General features: G+C 42.7%; 2 protein-coding genes across 2 annotated transcripts; one reads left to right on the forward strand and one right to left on the reverse strand.

The window, feature by feature from the left end:
• The first annotated feature begins 6,595 nt into the window (after nt 1-6,595).
• MEIOB (meiosis specific with OB domains) lies at nt 6,596-18,824 on the forward strand. Its single transcript, XM_010003570.1, has 13 exons — nt 6,596-6,664; nt 10,070-10,127; nt 11,427-11,558; nt 12,297-12,369; nt 12,893-13,088; nt 13,547-13,647; nt 15,357-15,409; nt 15,500-15,595; nt 15,968-16,069; nt 16,568-16,721; nt 17,093-17,276; nt 17,785-17,871; nt 18,696-18,824. The coding sequence occupies exons 1-13, from the start codon at nt 6,596-6,598 to the stop codon at nt 18,822-18,824; spliced, it is 1,434 nt and encodes a 477-aa protein (XP_010001872.1).
• Nucleotides 18,825-21,726: 2,902 nt separating this feature from the next.
• FAHD1 (fumarylacetoacetate hydrolase domain containing 1) lies at nt 21,727-22,410 on the reverse strand. The gene has a single exon (XM_010003544.1). It carries the CDS (start codon nt 22,408-22,410, stop codon nt 21,727-21,729), a length of 684 nt encoding a protein of 227 aa, XP_010001846.1.
• Nucleotides 22,411-22,473: the final 63 nt, after the last annotated feature.

Here is a 22,473-nt window from a genome sequence, read left to right on the forward strand (position 1 = left end):
CCATTCCAAAGCTTTCTTCCCCAGTGTCAGGGAGCTGTCACTACAACTATTTTTAATTGTTGTCTCTTTCAATTCATTCTGCTTTATTGAAAAATATTCATAGAACCGTGGAGGGAGGAGGAAATTCTGGTCTTGAGGAAAGTGATGAAAATCCAAGTAATTCCACTGACCTCACCTAAATTATTTTGAATAATGTGCAGAAGTTACCCTCTGTAACCTGACTGCACTCATGCCACTCATAGTGCTCCAAAAAGAAGCATTTCCCACCTCTTAGTTTCAGGCAAGCTGAGAAGCAGGCCGTGGGCTTTGAAAACTTAGAGCAATCAAAGCCTAATCTTCATAAATCAAGGTAGGGTATCACTGTGCAGAGAAAGAAGTGAATAAAAACTGTGTCAGAGTTTTCAAGCAGTGAATTCCTACATAGACATCATCTCCTGCCTTTCTGCTCTTGAAGAGACAGAAGGAACAGTTCTGGGGTATTTTTATTTGCAAACTATTCACAGAAAATCTCCCAGCTCCTTAGTGACTATCCAGAAAGTCTTAGATTTCAGTTGTGGTCTTTCCTTTCTGCTGAAACCCAGTGCACAGGCTGGTGCTGACAGCTCCCTCTCCTCTCACTTGCCTGCCTTGCGTGATGTTCCTGCCCCACCCTTGGGCCCACGTTGCAGAAGGGATTAATTAGTGTTGAAATAGTTAAGAACTGAGCTTGCTGATGAATGAGCACCCAGGCCACTGCCTTCCCCCAGCACAAACTGCTGCAGAAATGCCGTGCTTGCTGTGTTTGGGCCCTGCAGATGCCATTCCCCCCCTGCCCACGGGAAGGGCTGGGTCTGGGTTTAAGCAGTTTCATGTGAATTCATCAGAGAGAACAGGGAGACTTTGTTGTCTTCAGAGCAGCTGCCGTTTCAAAACACCATCCTTCCTGGACAGCTGGGAAGGGCAGAACTTACATGTCCCACATGGCTTTACACCTGAAAGAAGGCTTTTTTTTCTTTAATCCTTTGCCAGCAACAGGGCTTTCCTGAAGAGAAGGTGCCCTCAGGAAAGCAGAGAGCTGTTGGCAGCCCCACTCGTGCCCTGGACACATTGCCCCTTTTGCTCACACCCACATCTGGTGCCCAAACTGCCCGTGGGCACGCAAGCACTGCTCCTGCTGGGTGTCTTCCTGGGACCAAAGGCATCAGAATTAGTACAGGTTAGGCAGGAACCAGCCACAGTTCATGTTAAAGACCAAACTCGGAGTTGCTTTATTTTTCTGTGCTGCAGGAGGTCGTGGTGCTGCTCGGTGAGGAAATCCCACAGAAATAGCACTGGGGTGACTCCTGTGATGGGGACCAGGAGGGAGGACACGGAGGAAAGTGAGAGATGAACAGGGACTCACTGGGGTGACAGGCAGAAATTTAGATGAAATGTCCCTCAGCACCCTGGTCACCTGTTGGCTGCATCAGCACCTGCATGACTTCTGCTGAAGATGTCCATCATTACTCCATCAGCACTCCTGAGTCTCAGCCAGTTCAGGTATCAGCTCAAGCCCCTGAACACTGGATACCTTCAATAATTTGCTGCTTTAAATGTATTCAGTCAGGCCAATTACGTAAAATTACAGGTCTGCCCTTTTCATTTTACAGATTCTTTTTGTTGTAAGAAGGTATAAATATTCAATGAGCCTGCTCAGTGAATGCTGTGAGGGGTGTCAACCTCGGAGAGCAAATATTTTTATATTGCTCTGTCTTTGAAGGTCTTTTTCAAGTGGATTTCAGAAATGTCCCCTCTCTTGCTGCACAGGACTGGCTTCCCGTGCATGCAAACGGCACTGATCCCCATGTAACAAATTGCCAAGTGAATTACAAACTGGCATTTGCACTCCTTGACCATGCCAATGAGTGTAATTTAAATAAATCCATTCAAGAAGGCCTAATTAGCAAGGACCATGCAATTTGCAGTTTGCTAATCACAGACTGAATCTGGCAGAGTATTAAGTGCTGCTGAAGTGCTGGAGAGTTAACATCACTCAGAGCTCTCAGGGATTAAGTACTAGATGAGAAAAATACTGAGTTGATATTGTTGCCCTCCTGCAGGGACTGGAGAGGGAAGCAGGTCCTTGTGTGGTGCACGGCTCTCAGGAAACTGCTGCTGGTCTTTCTCTTGCTTCTGTTTTTCCAGCTGTCAAGGGAGATAACAATGCTGATTTCTTTCAAAGACTGTTCTGAGGTCAATTGAGGAGGAAAGCTGGAGTGAAGCTGAGTACAAGCTGAGTAACTTGTTTTTGCAGGCTCTACTCAGTGTTTGTATTAGGAATTCCAAACTTGGAGCATCAGCTGACATTGTAAATGAGCAGGAGGCATTCAGGTTAGAGGTTTGTTTGCTGTAAGCACCAATCAAGATGTTATATGTTTACAGGAACCTCCAGGAGCCTGAAGTGCTGCCTGTCCCCGTTGTGCCATGTGCTGGATGAAGGGCAGAAGTCACAGCATCACCGTGAGACTGGTACAGAAAGTGAATGGGTTCTCATCTCAGTGTCTGCAAGTCAGAAATTCAGAATCTAATCCCATCTTCCAGGGAGGTAACTCTGGTCTCACATCTGCTGCCTTTGTGGCCAGGTTGGTGCACCCCTTCATGACAGCCCTGATAACATCTTCCTGGCAGGAGCTATCACGGACAAGTAAAAAGCAGGTTTGCTTTGGTTTTGTTGTTTTTTGGTGGGTTTTAAAAATTTTTTTCTTCAAAACGTAGGTGCATTGAAAATGGGAGTGGAACTAAACCACAAAGCAAAGCCACTCGATCATTAGACGTCTGCTGAGGCTTTGGGGACGCCAAGGAGAGGGGCACAACAGCATCCTTGTTCTGGTGGCTTTGAAATGAAACAAAGCCTGTGGACCTGGGCTGGGGACACTGACAGCATCAGGTTTCACCTGCCCTTTGTGCCTGTGGGAGAAAAGTAGCTCAGCCTGGACAAAACCTAACACCAGTGGTGACCACAGTGGGCAGCAGTGCAGGAGCCCAGCTTGGCTCAGCAGGGGCTCATGTCCCTCCAAAACCTTGCTGAGATACCAGACAAGCTCAATACCTGCAAGCTTGTGGGCTGTGATCCTGCTTTTATCACTCCCTGCAGCCATGTAGACCCTGCAGATCTCATTTCAGGTTGTTTTTTTGTTTTTTGTCTTTTTTTCCTTGTTAACCTTGCAGTTAACAGTGGTAAGAATGAAACCTCTCCCTTAATCAGCATTTTCCAGCTAGTGTAAAACTCTTCCCTCCCATTTGATTAGGATCCCATCACCATCCTTGTTATCTTCTGGCTTGTTCATTAGCTTGAAATAATTAAAACAACAAAACTAACAAAAAACCCACCTCTTTACTGGACACTTCCAACCTATGGAGCAAAGTTAGATCCATGGATCATACTGTATAAAAAGTGACTTAAAAAGCAACCCACGCGGGCTGTCAGTTCTCTGGCATGCCATTTGTCATCAGCACGGTGTAATTATCATGGACTTTAGTGACACAATAAATATGAGAGCACAGGTGGTATCCATTTTCAGCTGTTTAATTGAAGAAATGAAAGATCCTGTAATACAGAGTCAACACAGAATTTGTCAGGCTACGCTAAAACTTCAATAAAACTTTGACCTTGAGGTCATAAAATTACTCGTCAGGAGTAAAATTTTTTATGATCCAGAAGTGAAGAGTATTGATTTTATAAAGAACTATTTTATAGGCAATATAAATGGACAAAATGGCCCACTCCAGCCTTCTGCAGGGCCTGAAAACCCAGAAGTGCTGTGTCAATCAATACAAATAATATTTTAAACCATAAATTTTAATTCACTTATAAAGGATGCTATTTTTTTATTTTTTTTCTCCTTAGAGCTGCTGCAAAAAAATTAAAGAACAAAGGGATGGTTCACCCAAAGCTTTCTCAAACTTGCTTTTTCTTGCTGGTGTGTTGTGCATTTTATAAGTGTTGCAGAACAAGCCCCACTTTAGGCTCCTGGGCTGGTGCTTTGTTGGTTTTGTGAAGTTCAGGGACTTGGGACCTGCTGGAGATCCTGCTCAGTGCATTTTTAAAGGAAAAAACAAACATCCAGGGCATGCTGTGGAATAGCACTGCAAGGAAAACACAAAGGATTTTGTTACTGGAGCAAGCAAATGATGCAATAGGGTGGCTCAAATTAACCTCCTACCCAGGAAGCCTCACGTATGTGGGATGAAGCAAGGGCAGGAACGGTGGGGGACGTGGGTAAAGCCCCACAGATGGGAGGAGCCCCAAAAACCTGAGCTTCGGTGCCTGTGTTGACTCTGTATGACAGGATCTTTCATTTCTTCTATGACACAGCTGAAAATCTGTCACATCCTACGCCCCCTCAGCTCCAGACCTGAGGCAGACGTGCCGGGTTTTTGGAGCGGCTGCCGCCATGCTCTGAGCTGACCCTGCTGGGCTGAGAGCCCTTCCTCAGGTGCCTGAAAGCCCCAGAGCTCTGGTTGTGTGGTGTTTATGTGTTTTGTTTTGGTTTGGTCGTTCTCTGTGCCGCGGGGCCCTGGCGGACAGGCCGCCCGGCCGCTTTCCCGCCATTTTGCGCCTCACGCCTCCCTCTCCAGGTGCTCCTTCCTGTCTGGTCTGTGTCTGCCCTGAGCTCTGTCCCTGCTGGGGCTCTGCTCAGAGCTCCTGCCTGCTCAGAGCTCCTGCCTGCTCAGCCCGGGGTGGCTGCCGTGGGCTGGGCAGAGAAAGGGAATCCCTGTAGTGATAGGACAAGGGGTAACTGGATTTAAACTGGAAATGGAGAGGTTTACTTGAGAGATTAGGAAGAAATTAATTCCTGTGAGGGTGGTGGGACACCCAGGCTGCCCAGGGAAGCTGTGGCTGCCCCATCCCTGGGGGTGTTGAAGGGCAGGTTGGATGGGGCTTGGAGCAACCTGGGCTGGTGGGAGGTGTCCCTGCCCATGCAGGGGGGTTGGATCTAGGTGATCTTGAAGGTCCCTTCCAACCCAAACCTGTCTGGAATCCTATGATTCTATGATGATGGGCCTGTGCAAGAAACATCTTGGTGGTGAAGAGCCTGCCCTGGCTTCAGGAGTGCAAGCTGGTGTGGTGCTTGACACCACTTTGGGATGGGAGTGGTGGTGCCAGAGTCTTCATGCTTTTATTTATTTGTGTTTTCCACCTTGTCCTTTCTCTCAGAAGAAGGTTGTATCCTGAGTGGTGCTGGAAGTTCCCTCAGCCGTGCCCAGGAGCTGAGGTGCTGCCTGTGAGGGGTAAGTAAGGCTGCAGTTGGTGGCTGCAGCTTCCCCTGCACAGCCTGTTGCCCTGTAAATCCTACATTGCCTCTCTGATCTGCCTTTGATACCTGTGCTTCCAGTGCTGTTTGCTTTGACCTGATTCAGCTGTGGTGAGAGGTATGTCATTTAGTAATATTTAACTTCTTTTGAGGCAACAATATGAGCGTGCCTTGGAGGGACAGCTGAGGTGACTTTCCTAAGTAAGGGAACACTAATTCTTCCATATAATGAGATGGGAAATAGGTTTGATGGCCTCACTGTTCAGTAGCTTTTGTAAAGCAAATTTGGGTTATCTTTCTGTGAGAATTTAGTTCAAAATGCTCTGTTAGAGAGATGACTGTTTGTACTCAGGTAACTCCTCACATTTTTTGATGTGTAGGCTATTTATTTTCTAGTGTGTTCAACAGATCATTACACTAATACCCAGTGAAGTGGTTAACAATTCTCACACAAGGTGCCAGGTATAAAGATTGCAAAAGCCTTTCAGGACTTTTGTTATAAAGCTTGAACAGGCATCCTCTAAAAAATGTCAGCAGTTCTCTCATATGAAAGGTTATTAAGATTTGGACAACTTGATGGTCCCTTTTACAAAAAAAATATAATAATCTGACAGCTATTTGCTAAATATCAATAATGTCTCTGAGGGTACTTCTGAAATAATAAGAGGCTTTCAGACAGGCTAACAAAGCACCCATGGCCCAACTTTGGCATCAAGAGGAGACCTGAATGCACAGTAGCTCTCAGGGATGGGCCATAATGCTATGTTGGCAGCCTGAAAAGAGCTGATTTTCTTAAGTTGGTTTTGGGTTTTTTTTTTAATAACTTCAAAACTTTTCTACATTTGAGGAAGGAATGAACTTGCATTTTAACATAGTTTAATATTTAGTCCAAAACCTCAATTAAGGTGGTTTGCAACACAACACTCTTCTTTCCTCTCATGTAAATGGCCTTTTATAAATCAACTGCCTCATTAAATTCAGTTGGACTTCCCAGACTGGAGAGGGAGGGTAAATATTTTTCATAGGCTGATGCTGATGGAGCCATTTAATGCTGAATAAATAAATAAAAATCACAGAACTCAATTGAGAAGCACAGGTAGAGTAGTTAAAGTAAAATTCATAAGTTGCATCACCAGCTTCAAACAATAAAGGATTGTCTACTTCAGATGGCTTGAAATGTTTCTTTATTGAAGATGGATGCTATTTAGGTCAAAACATTTGTGTTAAAAAATAACTTCTTATTCTCACGAGGAATAGTTTTAAGTGATTTGTTTAGATTTTTTAAAAAACCTAAATTAGTTTTCTCAAGTTACAGATAAAGAATGGCTTATTCTAGTTCAACCCAGGACTTTGTTGCACTTTCAGATCTGCATCCAAATCTTGCTCGTCCTGTAAGTCTCATAGACATAGTACTTTTGTTCTCAAATGAAATTGTATATGACTGTATTATATTACTGCAAAATTATGTAATTGATGTGTATTTAGAAACTAACTTCATTAGTATAATTGTTAGATATAAAGTACCTTCCCTTCTTTGTGTCTAAACCAGCAAAATGAAAATTGATGCTGTTGCTGTCCATGGAAGGTGGATACCACAACTATAGATATTGACTGGACAATTGAATGTCTGAAAGTATCAGAGGCTTCTTTGTGAGGTTTTAAATGGAAGTTGAATTAGTAAAGACATGTACAGAGTCAGCATTATGTGGTCACAATCCATCTGTAACTTACAATAGTCTTTCACTGCAAGCTATGAACTGAGGGCCCAATCCTGCAGTTTTGTGTGCTCAGTTCCTCTGAGCTAAATAACATAGTCCTGAATTACTCAAACAAAGCTCTTGTTGAATGGTAGGGTGTTTTACCTGGATAAAAATCTCACAGTTACATGTCAGATAGGATTGTTTCTGTTTCTTTAGAACAAAAGGCAGGTTTTTGTGGTTGTCAGTTTATAAGGAGCAGAGAATTTTGCTTGTGGGAGTACAGGAGATTAGGATGGGCTGAAAAGTAAACGTAACTAACAGGAAAGCTTTGTAGTGGGTAGATTCACACAGATGTTTGAGTATTATTATTTTTTTTTATCCTGATATGAATGATTACCACCAGTGGAGCAAGAGCTAAACAGGGGAGTGTGCTGTAAGACTCAGGATTTTTCTCTGCTGGGTTTTAGGTGGTTGAAGGAGAAACAGAAAATATGGAGGGGCACAGGTTTTCATTCCTTGCTCCCCATAGATGTTGTTTTAATATGGGAGGGAGAAGGCTGAACTATTCCCTGTGGCAGCATCCCCTGCCCTTCACTGTGTAGCTCACCAGCAATGGAGTGTCTCTGAGTGCTCAGAGCTGCTGGGAGCTGGAGCCAGGAAAACAAACCCGAGGCAGCACCTCCCGTGCCTGCTCTGCCAGCTGTGGTGCTACAGCCCGGTCCCTCCGTGTGGCTTCAATCAGATGCACATCTACAGAGCTCCCTGCCCTGTGGAAGTCCTGGTGCTTGTGAAGAGGGTGAAGACAAGGAGTTTTCCTGTTCCCACAGCTTTTTATTTGGGAGGGGTACAATTGAGCCTTTTAAAAAAAAAATATTTTAAACAAATGGAAGAGGAATCAAAGAAAAGGGGTGAACTAGGGGAGGGGGTTTTATGTGCCCTCACAGCAGTATTGTGTTCTCTCCATCTTTTGATAAACTCCTGGCCTCCAGCAAAGCTACTTTAATCTGTCATTCACAGTTACTTCCAAATACAGTGACCCACCAACTCAGGTAAAAGCATTAATTTTACAAATAAAACTAATTTTGAATATTGCAATTAGCAATATCTAGTAAAGAAAAAAAAATAAATATAAAAAAAGCCACTAGTGTGTCATGATAGAATGATCAATGTGTGTTTAGGATTTTAAAAGTTGAGCACACATCATTCAAAGTAATTTTATTTTTTATTTTTTTTTACTTGGCAGTTTATTTTTGGCAAGAGAAATAGATCAAAGTGTGAGAAACTGGCAGGATGTTGATGCTGTGTTCTCATCATCTGGTTGAGCAGCCTTAAGCAACGCTCTGCCAAAGAAGGCAGCACAGCCCCCTGCTTCAGTACAGCCATGACCTGCTCCTCCTCTTCTGGTGAAACTACTTGCTTGTGTAGTTGCACAATAAACTAATCAGGGAAATGATCTTTGGAGGCTTTTCTGCCCTTTTTCTCTCCTTCCCACCTTTCCCCCCCAATAGTTTCCAGCCAGATCACTTCCTTCTACCAGCTTGCTGTGCAGGCTTAGAGCAAATGCAAGAGGGGTGAATGTATTTGCATCAGGGAGAGGGGAGATACTTTTTTGGGGAGCTGCAGATTTACATTAGCTTAATCCATGTGAAGAGTCATCCCGAATGTCAGTTCTTTTGATTGGTGGTGAGATAAAGTGCATGTTGCCCTCTGACTGAAAGGAAACGTTTGGGGTTGATTGGTTGGTTTTCGTTGTTTGGTTTTTTTTGTTTGTTTGGTTTTTTAAAGAAACAAAGCTAAACAGAGAATAATACAATACTAACCTAAATCACTACATGTTGTGGACAGATGGAAAGTATTCTGTTAGAAAGACTGGGAGGGCTAGGACATTACACTGTGGTGCAGATCCCTCCTTGCAAGGAGCTCACTGTGTGAGTCACTGCAGGATAAGGCAGTTACCTTGCTCCATCTAGTGATTTAAAGCAAGCTGGGAATACAAGGTCTCATTTCTGAGCACATGTCAATGTTGTCGCAGTGAAGCCAGGTTGCATTGCCTTGTGAATAGGGGCAACATTCGGCCTGGGGGGTAATTAAATTGTTACCCTGTCCCTGGCTAGCTGGCTGCTGGGGTTTCCCTGCTGAAATGGGAAAATGAGGCAGCACTGCAAGGAAGTGCAGCCCTGAAATGAGAGAGGTGTGACATGGTTTGCAGGACCCTCATGGTGTTGTGATGTCAGTCTCTCCTTCTAGTCCTTGTCACCATTCCAGCTGTCATTGCTTACTTCTTAAATCCTAAAGTAGCACTGCCATACTCTCCTCTCACACAAAGGCAGGACCCTTTGTTTTGAAAAAAACACCCCACCACACAGCTATATATTATTAATATCTGTATTTTATTTCAAAGTCTTTCTTTTCAGGCGTGTTTGCTCCTAGCAGTTTTGTGTGATGATTCAGACTGGGGTGTTTATGCATAATAAACACAGGTTTAGCAAAGCAGAATAAGATGGATTTTCTTTTGAATTGCCAAAAAAGTTCATTGCCTGAGCTCCCTTTGTAGTCAGTTGAGAGGCAGCAAGAAAGAGGCACCTGTAGAAATTCATGTTACTCAGATGAGGATAGAAAAATGTTCCTCCCTGTGGCTGTACACGTGTGTGTACCTCGGTGCTGACAGCAGGGGAAACCTTGGATGCTTAACTGGAAAATAAATCCTGTCCAGACTTTTCATGGTGCATTTAAGGAGATCTGAGACCTGTGCAGAGAGCGTGAAACAACAATATTGCTGCCTACCTGAGGAGAGATTGCTGAAGGACAGCCAAAACTGTGACTGCTCTGGGTGAACCTCTGTCCTCCCATTGTCTCTACAAGCAGAAACAGATGTATTTCTTTTAATATTTTTATTAGTCATTCTTTTCCTTAAAGTAAAATTGCCTGTTTATGTTTTAGTCTTTTGTTCATATGGTACTGTGGAATAAATAGATTAAGGTGATTACCAGTCAGAAATATGTTTATTATCATCAGTAGAGTACAAGTCCATGAAATCTAATTCATTGAATACATCTGTGTTTAATACTTGTATTCTATAATCTCTTTATTTTTTAGAATGTGATCGGTGTGGTTATTGGGAAAACAGATGTCAGAGGCTTTCCAGACAGAAAAAGTACAGTCCCTTTTAACTGTTTTTACTTCGTTTTCTTACATGGTATAATTTGGCATATGTGACTGAAATAGATACTTAACTGATAAAGAGACTTAATGTAAAATGTATAAAATAAAAATGTGCAAAACTTTTTTTTATTTATTTGGTGCATTTGAGAACCAAGATGAAAGAGCATCATTAGTTTGGCTAAATCTCATAGATTAGAATTTGTTTAGAAAAACTCCATCATGGAAGTGTTTCAGGGTCTGAAGATGGTGCTGATATGAACCCACTATTGTACAGTTGCTGCTGGAATTCATCTTGCCCCTTCGTGTTCATTCTCTCTTAAAACAGATGTTAAGTGATGTATTGAGGAGTGAAACAAGTATTTGCACCAGCTTCATGTTATTGATCCTAAGGGAAAATGGGAATAGTACATAGTTACTAGAGCATTAATTGGCAATTGGAACAACATGCCCACAGCATGGAAATGCCAGGGGTGCTGTGAGGAAGCATCTCCAGCCCTGGGGAGCTGTTCCAGCTCTGTGTGAAGTGGTCTGCTCTTCTGCTGGCATTGTCATCGTGCTGAGCTGCTCTAGTGGTGGATTTCAGGAGGAAGTTGTCACCAGAAACAATTCTGCCTAGTCTGAAAATGTGGGGTTCATATTTATGCCTCCATGGATGTGCAGTCAGACTGTGCTTGCTCTGTGTGAATCACTGCACAGTTCTCATTGAGAAGTTTAAAATAACATGGCATGATGCTGCATGATCCATGCAAACTTTGGTAATTGGCTGGAAGAGAAAAGGCAGTGTAGTGTTGCTGATGAGCATGAGCTCCCCAGAGAGCTGGAAGCACTTGAGTCAGCTGAGCCCCTTGGCTCGGTCTGGACAGTGACTCTGCCCGTGCTCTGCAGCCCTGCGTGTCACTGCAGTGCTCTCCTGCTGTGCTGGGGCTATGAGCACACTGCTTTCTGGCATGGCTTTGTGCCACCTTGGGTTTGTCCATGCCTTGAAAGTAGTGTCATGGGGTCATTTTATCCCTCTTGCATTAGGTCTGTAAGTTTATAGGGTGCAGCCCAAAGAGAGGAGACGTGTGTAAGTGGGTGGGATGGAGCAGGTACCACCTCGAGCCATCCCCACCCATCAACACCAACAGGTTTCCTGCACAGCTTGCTGACCTCTAGTGGAACTCCCCATACTGCGGGTAGTCAATTCATGGCAAAATCTGTGAGAGCCTCGAAATCGTAGTCTTTATACATATATTCCAGATTGCAATCAAGCTGTGGTGATGAGCTGTGACAGTGCTGTTTCTTTTAGCAGACATTGGATCTGAAAGGTTCACCTTCAGTTTCACCATCCGTGATTCACCGACTTATTTTATAAATGTAACTTCTTGGGGCAGAGAAGAGTATATTAGACCACTTTCAGAAGGCTTTAGAGTTGGTGACTGTGGTAAGTTGGAGTTTATTCTTAACATGGTTCTGTTAGACTGTGTGTTTTCTCCAGTAAATCAGTGTTATGTGTTTGTGGTTTTGCTATATTTTTCTCTGAGGACTCAGAAAACAGTCTAATTGGAAACAAATTGTTCAGTTATGTTAAGTATAAAAAGGAAAGGAATAAAATTTCAAGGATTTAAATTAAAACCCAGTAAATATGTCAACAAAAAGACTAGATACAAACCCACTGAATGCAGCCACCCAGAACTTACCTATAGTTAATCAACCTAAATTTTTACCTGATATCCAGTTCTTACCAAGTATGAAAAATAAACTGTCTGACGTAGTTTGAGGTTTGTCTTCATTAGTTACAGATATTACTATTATTGCTCATGAAAACAGAACAAAAATCTTGTATTTATTTGTGGTATGAGCTTTTATTTTAAGTAAATACTGCCCATGGTCACTAGACCAGAATGTGTGGATAAAACTTGTGATTAGGAAGAGTAAACACACAAGAACTCGGTGTCATTTTGTTCCCATTAAATGTCTGCAGGACTCCTGTGGGACGTGGGCTCTAATGTGAGTTGTCTAGACAGACAGGTTTTTCAGTGTGAAAACATTTAGCAGTAGTCATTGCACCTATCTTTTCCTTTCCATATCAACCTTGAAAACGATCATTTTTAAAAGCTGTCTCTCTTTATGCACATCTAGAATCTGTTTTCTAACATCACCTATTCATGTTTTATTTTAGTTATTATCGAAAATCCTTTAGTTCAGACAAAGGAAGCAGAAAGGGAAGAAAAATTCAATCCCATAACTCCGAGGTAAAGTTGAAGCCTAGACTGGTTCCAGAGAGATCAAAGTTGACACTTGCTTTAGCTGCCAGCTGATTGGTAGAAGCCTTTGGGGTTGGTCATCTTCTGTAGCTGTACCTTCCTCCCTGAGTTCAACCATGTTTGGTCAAATAATCTCAAAAGAGAACCTTTTTATCAGGATATGGTCTTTGGAATTTTGTCATCAACCAATAAGGCTCTTTGTAACTAAACAGGATAAATTTCCTTCTTTTTGTAAACTCATAATTTCTTTTTAGTGATGGATAAGGGCTGAGATGCCTTGTACATTGCTAGCATTTCAGTTCTAAATAAGTGTGATATTGTCTTTTGTAAATTTGAAGTATGTAACTATTTTAAAGTAATTTTAGAACAGAATAATTCAAACATCTTTAGGGAAAAAGAGGAATAAATCAGCAGTTATTTTATCATGTGGCTTGAATTAACATTTTACACTGTTAATATATCAATGAGTGAAATGTTGATCGATGTGATTTGTGTTGTGCTTACCCTCCAGTTGCTACAAATTATTGCTCAGTGAAAATCATTCCGTGGTCAAAAGGTCTTCACGTTATGACATGGACACCAAGCTGCTCTCCCTGTTGCACCTGCCTGTCAAGGACCCTCAGGATTATTATTCCCTGGGGGATATCATTGCAAATGGCCAGAGCCTCGATGGCAGAATCCTCAACCTGCTTGCAGCTGTGATGTCAGTAAGTGAAGTAACTTAATGGACCTGAGTGTGGGTCTGGATTTTGGGACATGTGGTGGCCAGGAATTGCTGGGTTGGGTTGTTTGCTCAGGCTGGCAGGCACTTCAGCTGAATTACAGTAACCATGCAAGCTCCTTGAGATTTTCATCAGCAACATGGGGGGGAAATTAAGGGCATGGAAATGTCCTACATCAGTTGTCTTTTTGAAACCAGGCATGTACAAGCAGTAGATAACTTGAAAATCTGTAAATGCAAATTTTGATAAAATAAAATGTACCCTTTTCTCTTGAAGTAAAATTACCATTAACCTTGTAGTGGTAGACATGGGTTGGTTTATTTTTTTTTCAGTGTTTTTTTTGTTGTTCCCCCACCCTTTTTAACTTTTGTGTGTTCTGTGCTATCACTTTTATTGTTCTAAGCTCTTAGCAGCAGCAAAGTGACTGCTTCTTTTTCTTAAAGGTTGGGGAGCCAAAGTATTTTATGACATCAGACAAAAGAAAAGGTCAGAGGTGTGAAGTAAAGCTGTATGATGAAACAGAGATGTCTTTTCCAATAGTATGGTAAAATGTTTTTAAATTCACTAAAATACACAAAGTAAGGCAAGAGTAGGTAAAGAAATGAACTACAACACATACTGTTACAATGTTATCTTTTAATTTAGATGTATTGTTCTTTGGCAACTGTGATGAGGCAGCAATGTATGAGGAGGAAAAAAAAAAAAGCTTAAAAAAGAGATTCATTAGTGGCAACTGTGATGAGGCAGCAATGTATGGGGAGGAAAAAAAAAAAGCTTAAAAAAGAGATTCATTAGAGTGACCTCATCTGTATTGTCTAGTTTTATGACTTGCTGACAGACTGCTAGCTCATAATGGGAAAATGAAGCTTAGTTCCAAATAGTTACGTTTTTTAATGTGGAAATTTGAACTAATTCAGGAAATGGCATTTTAAAGCAGTTGCAAAGGCAGTACATTTCATCTACACGTTGGGGAGGGGAAGAGGAGTGTTCTTAATTTTAAAAGCCCAGCAGAATCAACAAGTGGAATGGAAATAGGCTGAAATATTTTTAAAATGTTTAAAACATCCCAGAAATATTTTGATACTACTTTGGCCATATTTTCAAACTGATCCTGTCCACAGCCATGACAATGTCTGTACCATTTCTGCACGTAAATAGTGATTGGTTTACACAATAACATTTAAATTTTGCCCATAGTTTGTTCAATAAACTTGTGGCTTATCTAGGTGCAGTGGTATGTGGGAGTTTGGTTGCCCTGGGCTTGCTGTCTGTTAGCTGAAATGATCTTTGCTCCCCAGATAGGGGAGTAGCAAGATAGCATTGCTGGCCGTGTGGGAGTTAGATGGGATTGTCATTCAGTGTAATGTTTAACACAGTGGACACATATGAGCCCTAATAAACATCTATAGAGTGAAGTGTTCTAGCCTAGAGCTGCCACCAATGTGAATTAGCAGCAGCACCTCAGATAGTCTGGCTGGTACAGAGCTGTAAATACCCTTCTGGGTGATGTGACTGTGGTCACCCTCAGCTGTGCCTTTTGCCCTTTCATGGAGCCATAGGTAGAGGCAAAGATTCAGGAAATCCTTGGACAACAGCTCTGTAGGGAAGATAGTTCAGAGGCCATCAGTGAGGTGACTGAGCAATGCTAGGTGAGAAATAAATATCTGAAATCTTTTTCCAAGGGTTAAGGAAAAACCCACCAGAGCAAAACTGTGCTTTGGCAGTATTCTTGCCATCCAAACTTAGGAGGAGCTGAATGACATTTATCCAGGGTCCTAACCCTCAAATTACCATATTTTAGGGATCCCATTGCCCTCACTCTGGTCTCCCCATCCCCAGTTCCAAGGGCTGCAGTGTTGGGAATCCAGCTGAACATCTGGTCTGGTGATGTCAGCACTCAGCCTGTTCCCACAGAAAAGCCTCAGCTGACTGGAACTGGGATTTGGTTTAGTTAGAAATTGATTTTGTCAGAGCTCTAAAAGACACGCAGTATTTTCCCAGGTATATTCTGCATTTAATAATTTTAAACAATCTAATAGCTCTTTATTTTATCCTGTTTAGCATGGGATATAAAAAGCATCCTGGCTGGCTGCAGGCTGAATGCCTGTGGATGTACATGGCATGTCATTTGCTGGGCATGTGACAAAAGGGTTGTGTCCCCTTTGACCAGTTGAATCATAACTGTTTTATTTAGTAGTTTAGTTTGAGTGCTGTTTCAAAAGTGTTTTGCTACATTAACTTTTTTTAATTTAGTTGGGATAATGAATCTATCCAGCTTGCACAGAGTTGGATCCCACGAGAAACAGGTAAAATAGTCTGGGTTTTTTTATGTTTTAACAGTAGTTCTTAATGTGATACTTATCTTACATTAACAAGAGGGTTTTTTTTGTGCACAGTAATATTTGCAGCAGATGTGAGAATAAATTTTGACAAGTTTAGGAATTGCATGACTGCAACAGTGATATCAAAAACCATCATTACAACCAATCCAGGTAAGAGCTGTTGAAGTGTTGCTCTGGTGTTAGGATTTGCTGTAGACTGGAATGCATGAACTGAAACCATTGGAGGTCTGGTTTCTTCTGCCTGCTTGTCTGAGAAAGCTCCCTGCTTCTTGTCTGCTACATCCTGACCAATGCTTGTGACTTCCACCCCTTTCCCCTTATTTTTTTATTTAAATTTTAGTTGATCTAAGCAGTCTTCAAGAATTCCATATAGGGCCAGTTAAAGTAAAAGGGAGAAAAGCATCTCTTGGCTAATTCCAAGAGACATGTTGCTGCTGCCAGACCAAAAAGTTGTAAAATATAATGATGCTGTTATTTTTACATGCTGCATATATTAATAACTTTTTAAAATACGTTTTCAAGAAACAGCAGAAGCAAATGTTCTCCTCAGCTTCATAAAAGAGAGTGTACAATCAGGGGCCTTGCAGGATAAAATGGAGGAGCAGTCAAAAGACTCCATTAACTGTAAGCATGGATTCAGAATCTTGGATTTTATTAAACTGCAGAGAGTGGTTTCAGGGTGCAGCTGAAGTTGCAAGGTACTGTGTGATCACAGATGCCAAGCTAGGGCAGCCTGGCTTACATTTGGTCCCTCACATTGTCAGTGCTGTAGCTCCAGGGCTGGTGACTATTCCCACCTGCAGCCTGCTTGGCATGTTCTTTGTCTCTCAAGTAAGTACAAAAATGGAAAGTTTTCATAAAAAATTCATCTGGGGGGGGAATACAAAGATTAAGTATTCAATATTTTCCTGATTTGACTCTTTTGTTTCATTTTTTTGTCCCCAGATGATAAGCCCACTTTAAGAGGAAGCTGTGTTGGGCTTCTCTGGTGCTTTAGATCAAATCCTATCATTTTTATTACTTTAAGGATCCTTTTGATTACTTTAAGGATCCTTTATTTTTTTGCTGTTGCTCCTCTGCGTTCTTTCTCAGGCACATGTAACGTGTCTTTTAAACTTTTAGTGGAGACTATAGTTGATGTTTATACTGTGGAGCAGCTGAAGGAAAAAGCTTCACAGAGTGATGGGAAACTGGAACCAGTCTATGGCATTATTTATGGCTACATTTCTACCTTGGACATCGATGATAATGCACATAAAGTTATTCGCAACAGATGGTAAGCAACTGCCTGGTTTAAATTTGTATTTTAAAGTGCTTGTCCTCCTTCCTCTGACACAAATTAGATAGAACAATGTTTTAGTCAAGTTCCGGACAAGAAATAAAACTCCTCTGGAGGATGTCATGTGAATGTCTGGAGTGTAGACTTCCAGATGTAGGAAGGAGGAGTTGGCTTTAAGAAGGACTTGCTCTTCCTGGTGCTAGAGGAGAAAAGAAGAAAGAGACCATTTTGTCTCAGTCAGACTTAAGAGTTTAGGAGACAAAGAATATTTTTAAGGAGGAATAGTCTCTTGGGAAGTCTCAGTCTAGGAATCAGCTTCCAGCCAAAAGGAATTGCATCTGTGCATTAATTGTCTTCTTATGTTTCAGTTCAATATGCCGATTTGTAGTGAATGAAGTGTCCAACACTTGCACGTTCTGCAGTGACCTCTCTCCAGGTTCGAAGTCAACTTATGCAAGCTTTGACATACTCATTGACCTCACAGATCACACAGGCACTCTTTACTCTTGCTACCTGTCTGACTGTGTAGCTGAGGAAACATTAGGCTGCACAGTAAGTAGAAATGAATTAGGTTGTTCTTATTTCATCTGCTGTGAAGCCTGATGGAAATTACAAATATATGTAAATGTTCTTTGTATACTTGTGTGTGTACACACTGGCAACATAAAGTTGTGTGTGTACATATGGACATGTACATCCACGGATGGCTTTTTAACAAGTCAAAAGTTAGAAATCAGGAGCTGCTAATAAGAAGAAATGTGTTACCTGTAGGAGTGAATATCCTGCTCAGAATGGTGCTTCATCTTAATTCATTCACGCTTGTCAAACAACATGGTTGGAATTCCCCAACTTTGATTCTCAAACACCCTGCAATTTACTCTGCTTAATCTGGCTGTCTTGGTACATTTATCACACCAAAAAAATATGTTAAAATAGAAAGATACAGCTTAGAAAAGTATAAAAGTGTGATGTGTAAGATGTTCTTTTTCATTATAATTTGTTGTGGAGATGTTACAACTGGATGCTGCAAAAGTGTTCTATGATGTCCTGTTATTAACAGGTCCGTGAGTTCCTCACTCTAACAGAAGACAAGATGACTGCATTGAAATGGCAGCTTCTTTTGGAACGAAGCAAGATTTATTTTAAAGTGAGTATTTAATGCTCATTTAACCAGGGGCTGTTTCCCAGTCAGTAGTGTATCTAACACTGAAAAATCCCACGTCAATTCTGCTGAACTTTGAAAAATTAGGATTAGTTTTTCTATGTATTCTGACTATTCCAAGTACACAGGGTGTCCCTGAAGGATCAGATCTTTTGGGCAAACTATGAGAGACACAAACTGCTCTTGGCCAAAACTGATTAAGGAGATGGTAGTTCAAAAACACATACATGTGATTTACTTAGTCACTGACTTGGCTGTAGGTTTAGAATGAATAAGTTAAGAGCAGCTTTTGGCAAGAATAAGATGCAGTCACTATATGTAACAGATTGTGTGGTATATGGGGTTACCAAAGTATATTTCTCTATTACCTGTATTTTTTTGAAATAGTCTGATTAGGTAGATCTAAGATCTGCAATTCTCCTTAAAGCAAAACCAGTACTAGATTCACACAGCTGGACCAATTTTTAAAATATCTGCTATTATTTGCAAAATCTTTTACTTTAATTGCATGCATGTGGACTGGATTCCTTTTTCATAGAACTGCCTGTTTTAGGACAGCCCTAAACTGACTCCTTTTTTTCAAACTTGCCCTGCTTAGCAAAACTCTTCTTACTTCCCCACTCTCTGCCCCTGTTTCCAGGAAAAAATGCAAGTGTTTTACTTCAATAGTGACAGGTATATGGCATAAAATGTGTGTACTCATGCATGAAACAATGTAAAACATTAAACCTGCTGTGTGGTATTTGAAAATGACGTGTTTCAAAGTGCCATACAGCAGTGAAAACAAAGACCCTTCTTTATTTTTGCAGGTCACTTCATCACCCAGCTGGAGAAATGGACTGAAAGTGAATGTTCTTTCATGTAAACCGGCAGACCCCATAGAGGCCAGCCAGAGCTTGTTGGGGAAAGAGGCAGGAAAGAAGACATTACACTATTAAGAACTATTAATTAACTATTAATACCAGCTAGGAAAAAGACTTTCTTCACTGTGTTATTAGAGGTAGAATGTTGTTGTATTTTTGCTGATGATGTTCTGATGATAAAGAAGGAATATGCATCCCTAATCCCTGTAAGTGGGCTTCTGTGTTTATCTTTTTGAGCTGATTGTACTTTTTAAAAAGTGTATGAGGGCCTCAGCTTAAGTCAGTTCTGTGGAATTCAACCCCTTACAAGGGGATGGAAACTTTCTTCACTCAATTTAGAATATATTTTTAAAAATATCAGAAAGAATAAGTAGTGCAAGACAGATCTGTTGAGCTTCTGTGTTTTTAACTGCCTTGCTACTTTTGTGTTCAAAAAATAAAGACTGACTTTGAAACACTGCCTGGGTTTGGGGTGCATGTTGGTGAGTCCAAACACAGAACTTTTGGCAACTGCAGGGGCTTGGAAACAGCCACCAGGTTTGCAAGGCTGCTGTTCTCCAGGGCAGACTAAGTAGTACAAGAAGGGAGCCATCAATTACCAGGGACCTCTGACAAACAAACAATCAAGCTAAGACTGTGAGTAGCAGAGAAGAAAGGACTCTTCACCCAAACAGTTGTTCTTGGCTGAACATAGAGAACCCAGGTATGTGTATTTTCCTTTTCTCCAGGTATTTTCTCCATGTTTTTAATCTGTTTCTGTCCTTAGCTTCCCCTGCAGCTGCTGTATTTGCTACATCCATACTCAGAAGCCCTCAGCTTCTGAGCGTATCAGGAGTTGGTGGGGAGGCACCATGGCCCCTCTCCTGCAAAGTATTTGTCAGGCTGGAATACCCTGAGGAGCCCTGATCACCCCAGTGTCCTAACTACCCCTCACAGCAATGTGGCAGAGAGAAAACCACTACAGAAGCAGTGCCCTGACATGCAAACCACCAAGATTGCATCCTCCTCTTCATGTGAGTGGGAACAAGTGAGTGCCCTAAAAAACGTTGCCAGTGTTGGGTCCCTGCATCTCCCCTGCTGCACCAACAAACCACTCCATCACTTTCCTGCTCTGGTAGTTAATATTCTGAAGGATTTCCTCTCCTTTTAACCACAGCTCAGAACCCAGGCACAGTGCTGAGGAGCACACTTCAAACGGGCCACTGCTGCTGTTGCCGTAGATGGGAATGTTTGACAGGCACAGAGAAATGGAAGCAGTGAATTTAATCCTTCCTCTTTCAGCATTGCTGGCCCTAACTTCCCTGCTGGGCCCAGCTCTGCTGCCCTGACTTCTCTGCTTGGCCCAGACCATGGTGCTGCAGCAGATTCAGCACCTGGCTCCCTGCGGACAGGGACGGGCTGAAACCAAGGAGCTTTCCGACTCCTATGAGCTGGGGGTTGGTTCTGTTCAGATCTCATGGCTGAATGTTTGTTTCAGTTGGCCTCAGCCTTCCTTTAGACGACCTCTGACTTATCTCCACAGCATTTAGGCTTCATCATACCAAGAACTTTCAGGTGTGCTTTAAGGCTTTGACTTGAATCAAAACACAGTGCAGTGAAATGTCTCTCGGCAGGAGGTGCCCGGGGCAGGTGCTGTGCAGGTGTGCAGTGTGTGCTGCAGATGCACGCAGCTGGAGGAGCAAGTGGGTAGAAAAACACCTCTCTTTCTTCTGCAACATGTCTTGTTTTCTTTTCACCATGTGATTTGCACGTTCCTGGATCACTCTGCCCTTTCACAGAGGTGCTTGTCTTTGTAATTTTCTCTGCACAGCTCTCCAAACACACTAATAAAATGAAGTGGCCAGTAAGATCTGGGTCCAGTAACTGGAAGCATTTAACTTTGTTGCATGCACGTATGTGAAAAAAGACCCAAAACATCTGTTTTTGTTAGAAATTATTCAGCTCTCTGCAACCTTTGAAAATGCTAAGTTTTGATGTCGGGCAGGAAGGGGTTTTTTAATTATATTTTACAACTTTGTCACTAATTGAATTGAAAAGAGATCTTGCTGTCATGCAAACTGAGAGAGAGTGTTAGATCAGCTGGAGTTGGAAACGGGAAAAGTGACACAGCATGACTTTTTAACAGCTGGAAAGAGTTTAAAACTCCAACTGTTGCTCTGCATTAAGTGATGGCAATTGCTGCAGTTAGATTTTTATTAAAAATGTATTTAAATCAGTACAAGTAAAGACAGGTTTACTGGTGATTTTTACCAATGAGCTTCTTTATTCTTGATCTTTTATTTTACTTTTAGAAGCCTATTTAAAACTGAGTTTAGGAAAAAAAATACTGCTCTGTCAAGCATCTGGCACACTTCCTGCTGCATCACAGCCCTTGGCGTGGGAGGGACAGCAATCCTGGTTTAACTTGTACATGTGAAAAATGCACAGAGGAATCGTGAAACTAATCAACAAAGAAAACATCTTTTTATTGTATAATACCCCAAGGAGAGGAATTCTTTCTGAACTCTTTTCTGTAACTCTTGCCTTAGTGTTACACATTCATCTTTCATTGTACAGAGCTTGGGTGAGCTCCTACACCACCGTTTTAATGCTTTCATTTTGATTTTAAGGCAACACACTGACACAGCTCAAAGAATCAGCAGACCAGAAGAGCACCCAAAGTGACAGCCCAGCTCCCCTCCCCAGCTGTCCAGCACGGTGTCTCCATCAACAGTTCCAAGGTACAGTTTGGATATTAACCCTCTGCCTCCAGGTGGGTTGGACTCCAGGTTCACAGCCTCAGAGGAAAGGTAAGGACCCTTGGAATGAGGGCTGGATTAATCAAATGCCTTCTGAGCTCATGGGTTTCATGTCTTTGATGTGTGACAGTCCGCTAGACACGTGGGCCATGTCAGTGTTTAATGTACAGCTTGTGTATGTCTTTCCTCACCAGATGTTCCCAGAAGAGCCTCCTCCCAGGTCCTGGCCCACCTCCCAGTTAGGATCCTCGTGTTTGCTGGGCCACCTTGAACTTCATGGAGAGGATGTCACTTATCCCAGCCTCTATCTCATCATTGGCCTGCACAGACCCGACTCCTTCAGGGGTCCCTGTCAGAATCAAGTCCCCTTCCTCCAGGGTGACTATTTCGCTGATGTAGCTGATCAGGTAAGGGATGGAGAAGATCATGCACGACGTATCCCCTTCCTGCCTCATCTCCCCATTCACCTTGAGCCAGATCTTCAGCTTGTGAGGGTCCGGGATCTTCTCCTTGGGCACGAAATCACTGACAGGGCAGGACGACCTGAAGGCTTTGGCCAAGGTCCAGGGCAGCCCTTTCTCTTGGCACTCCCTCTGAGCATCCCGGGCCGTCATGTCGAGGCAGAGGGCATAACCAGCGACGTGCCCCATGGCCGCGTCCCTGGGCACGGCCCGGGCCCGGCTCCCCAGCACCACCCCCAGCTCCACCTCGTGCTGCAGGTCGCGGCAGTAGTAGGGCCGCAGGACGGGCGAGCCCTCCCGCACGTAGGCCGAGGAAGGCTTGAGGAAGAAGAGGGGCTGTGCGGGCAGGGCGCTGCCCAGCTCCCTGGCGTGCCCCGCGTAGTTCCGCCCCACGCACACGATGGTCTTGCCCCACTCCCAGAAGCGGGACAGCGGTTTGGAAAAGGAGGAGGAGGAGGCCATGGCTGCGCTGGGCCGGCCTTACCGGGCCCTTCCTGCCCCGCTCGGCCTCCGCCTCCTGACGCC

This window comes from Chaetura pelagica, unplaced genomic scaffold (genome assembly GCF_000747805.2).
Source record: "Chaetura pelagica isolate M959 unplaced genomic scaffold, ChaPel_1.0 scaffold408, whole genome shotgun sequence".
Taxonomy (NCBI): Eukaryota; Metazoa; Chordata; class Aves; order Apodiformes; family Apodidae; genus Chaetura; species Chaetura pelagica.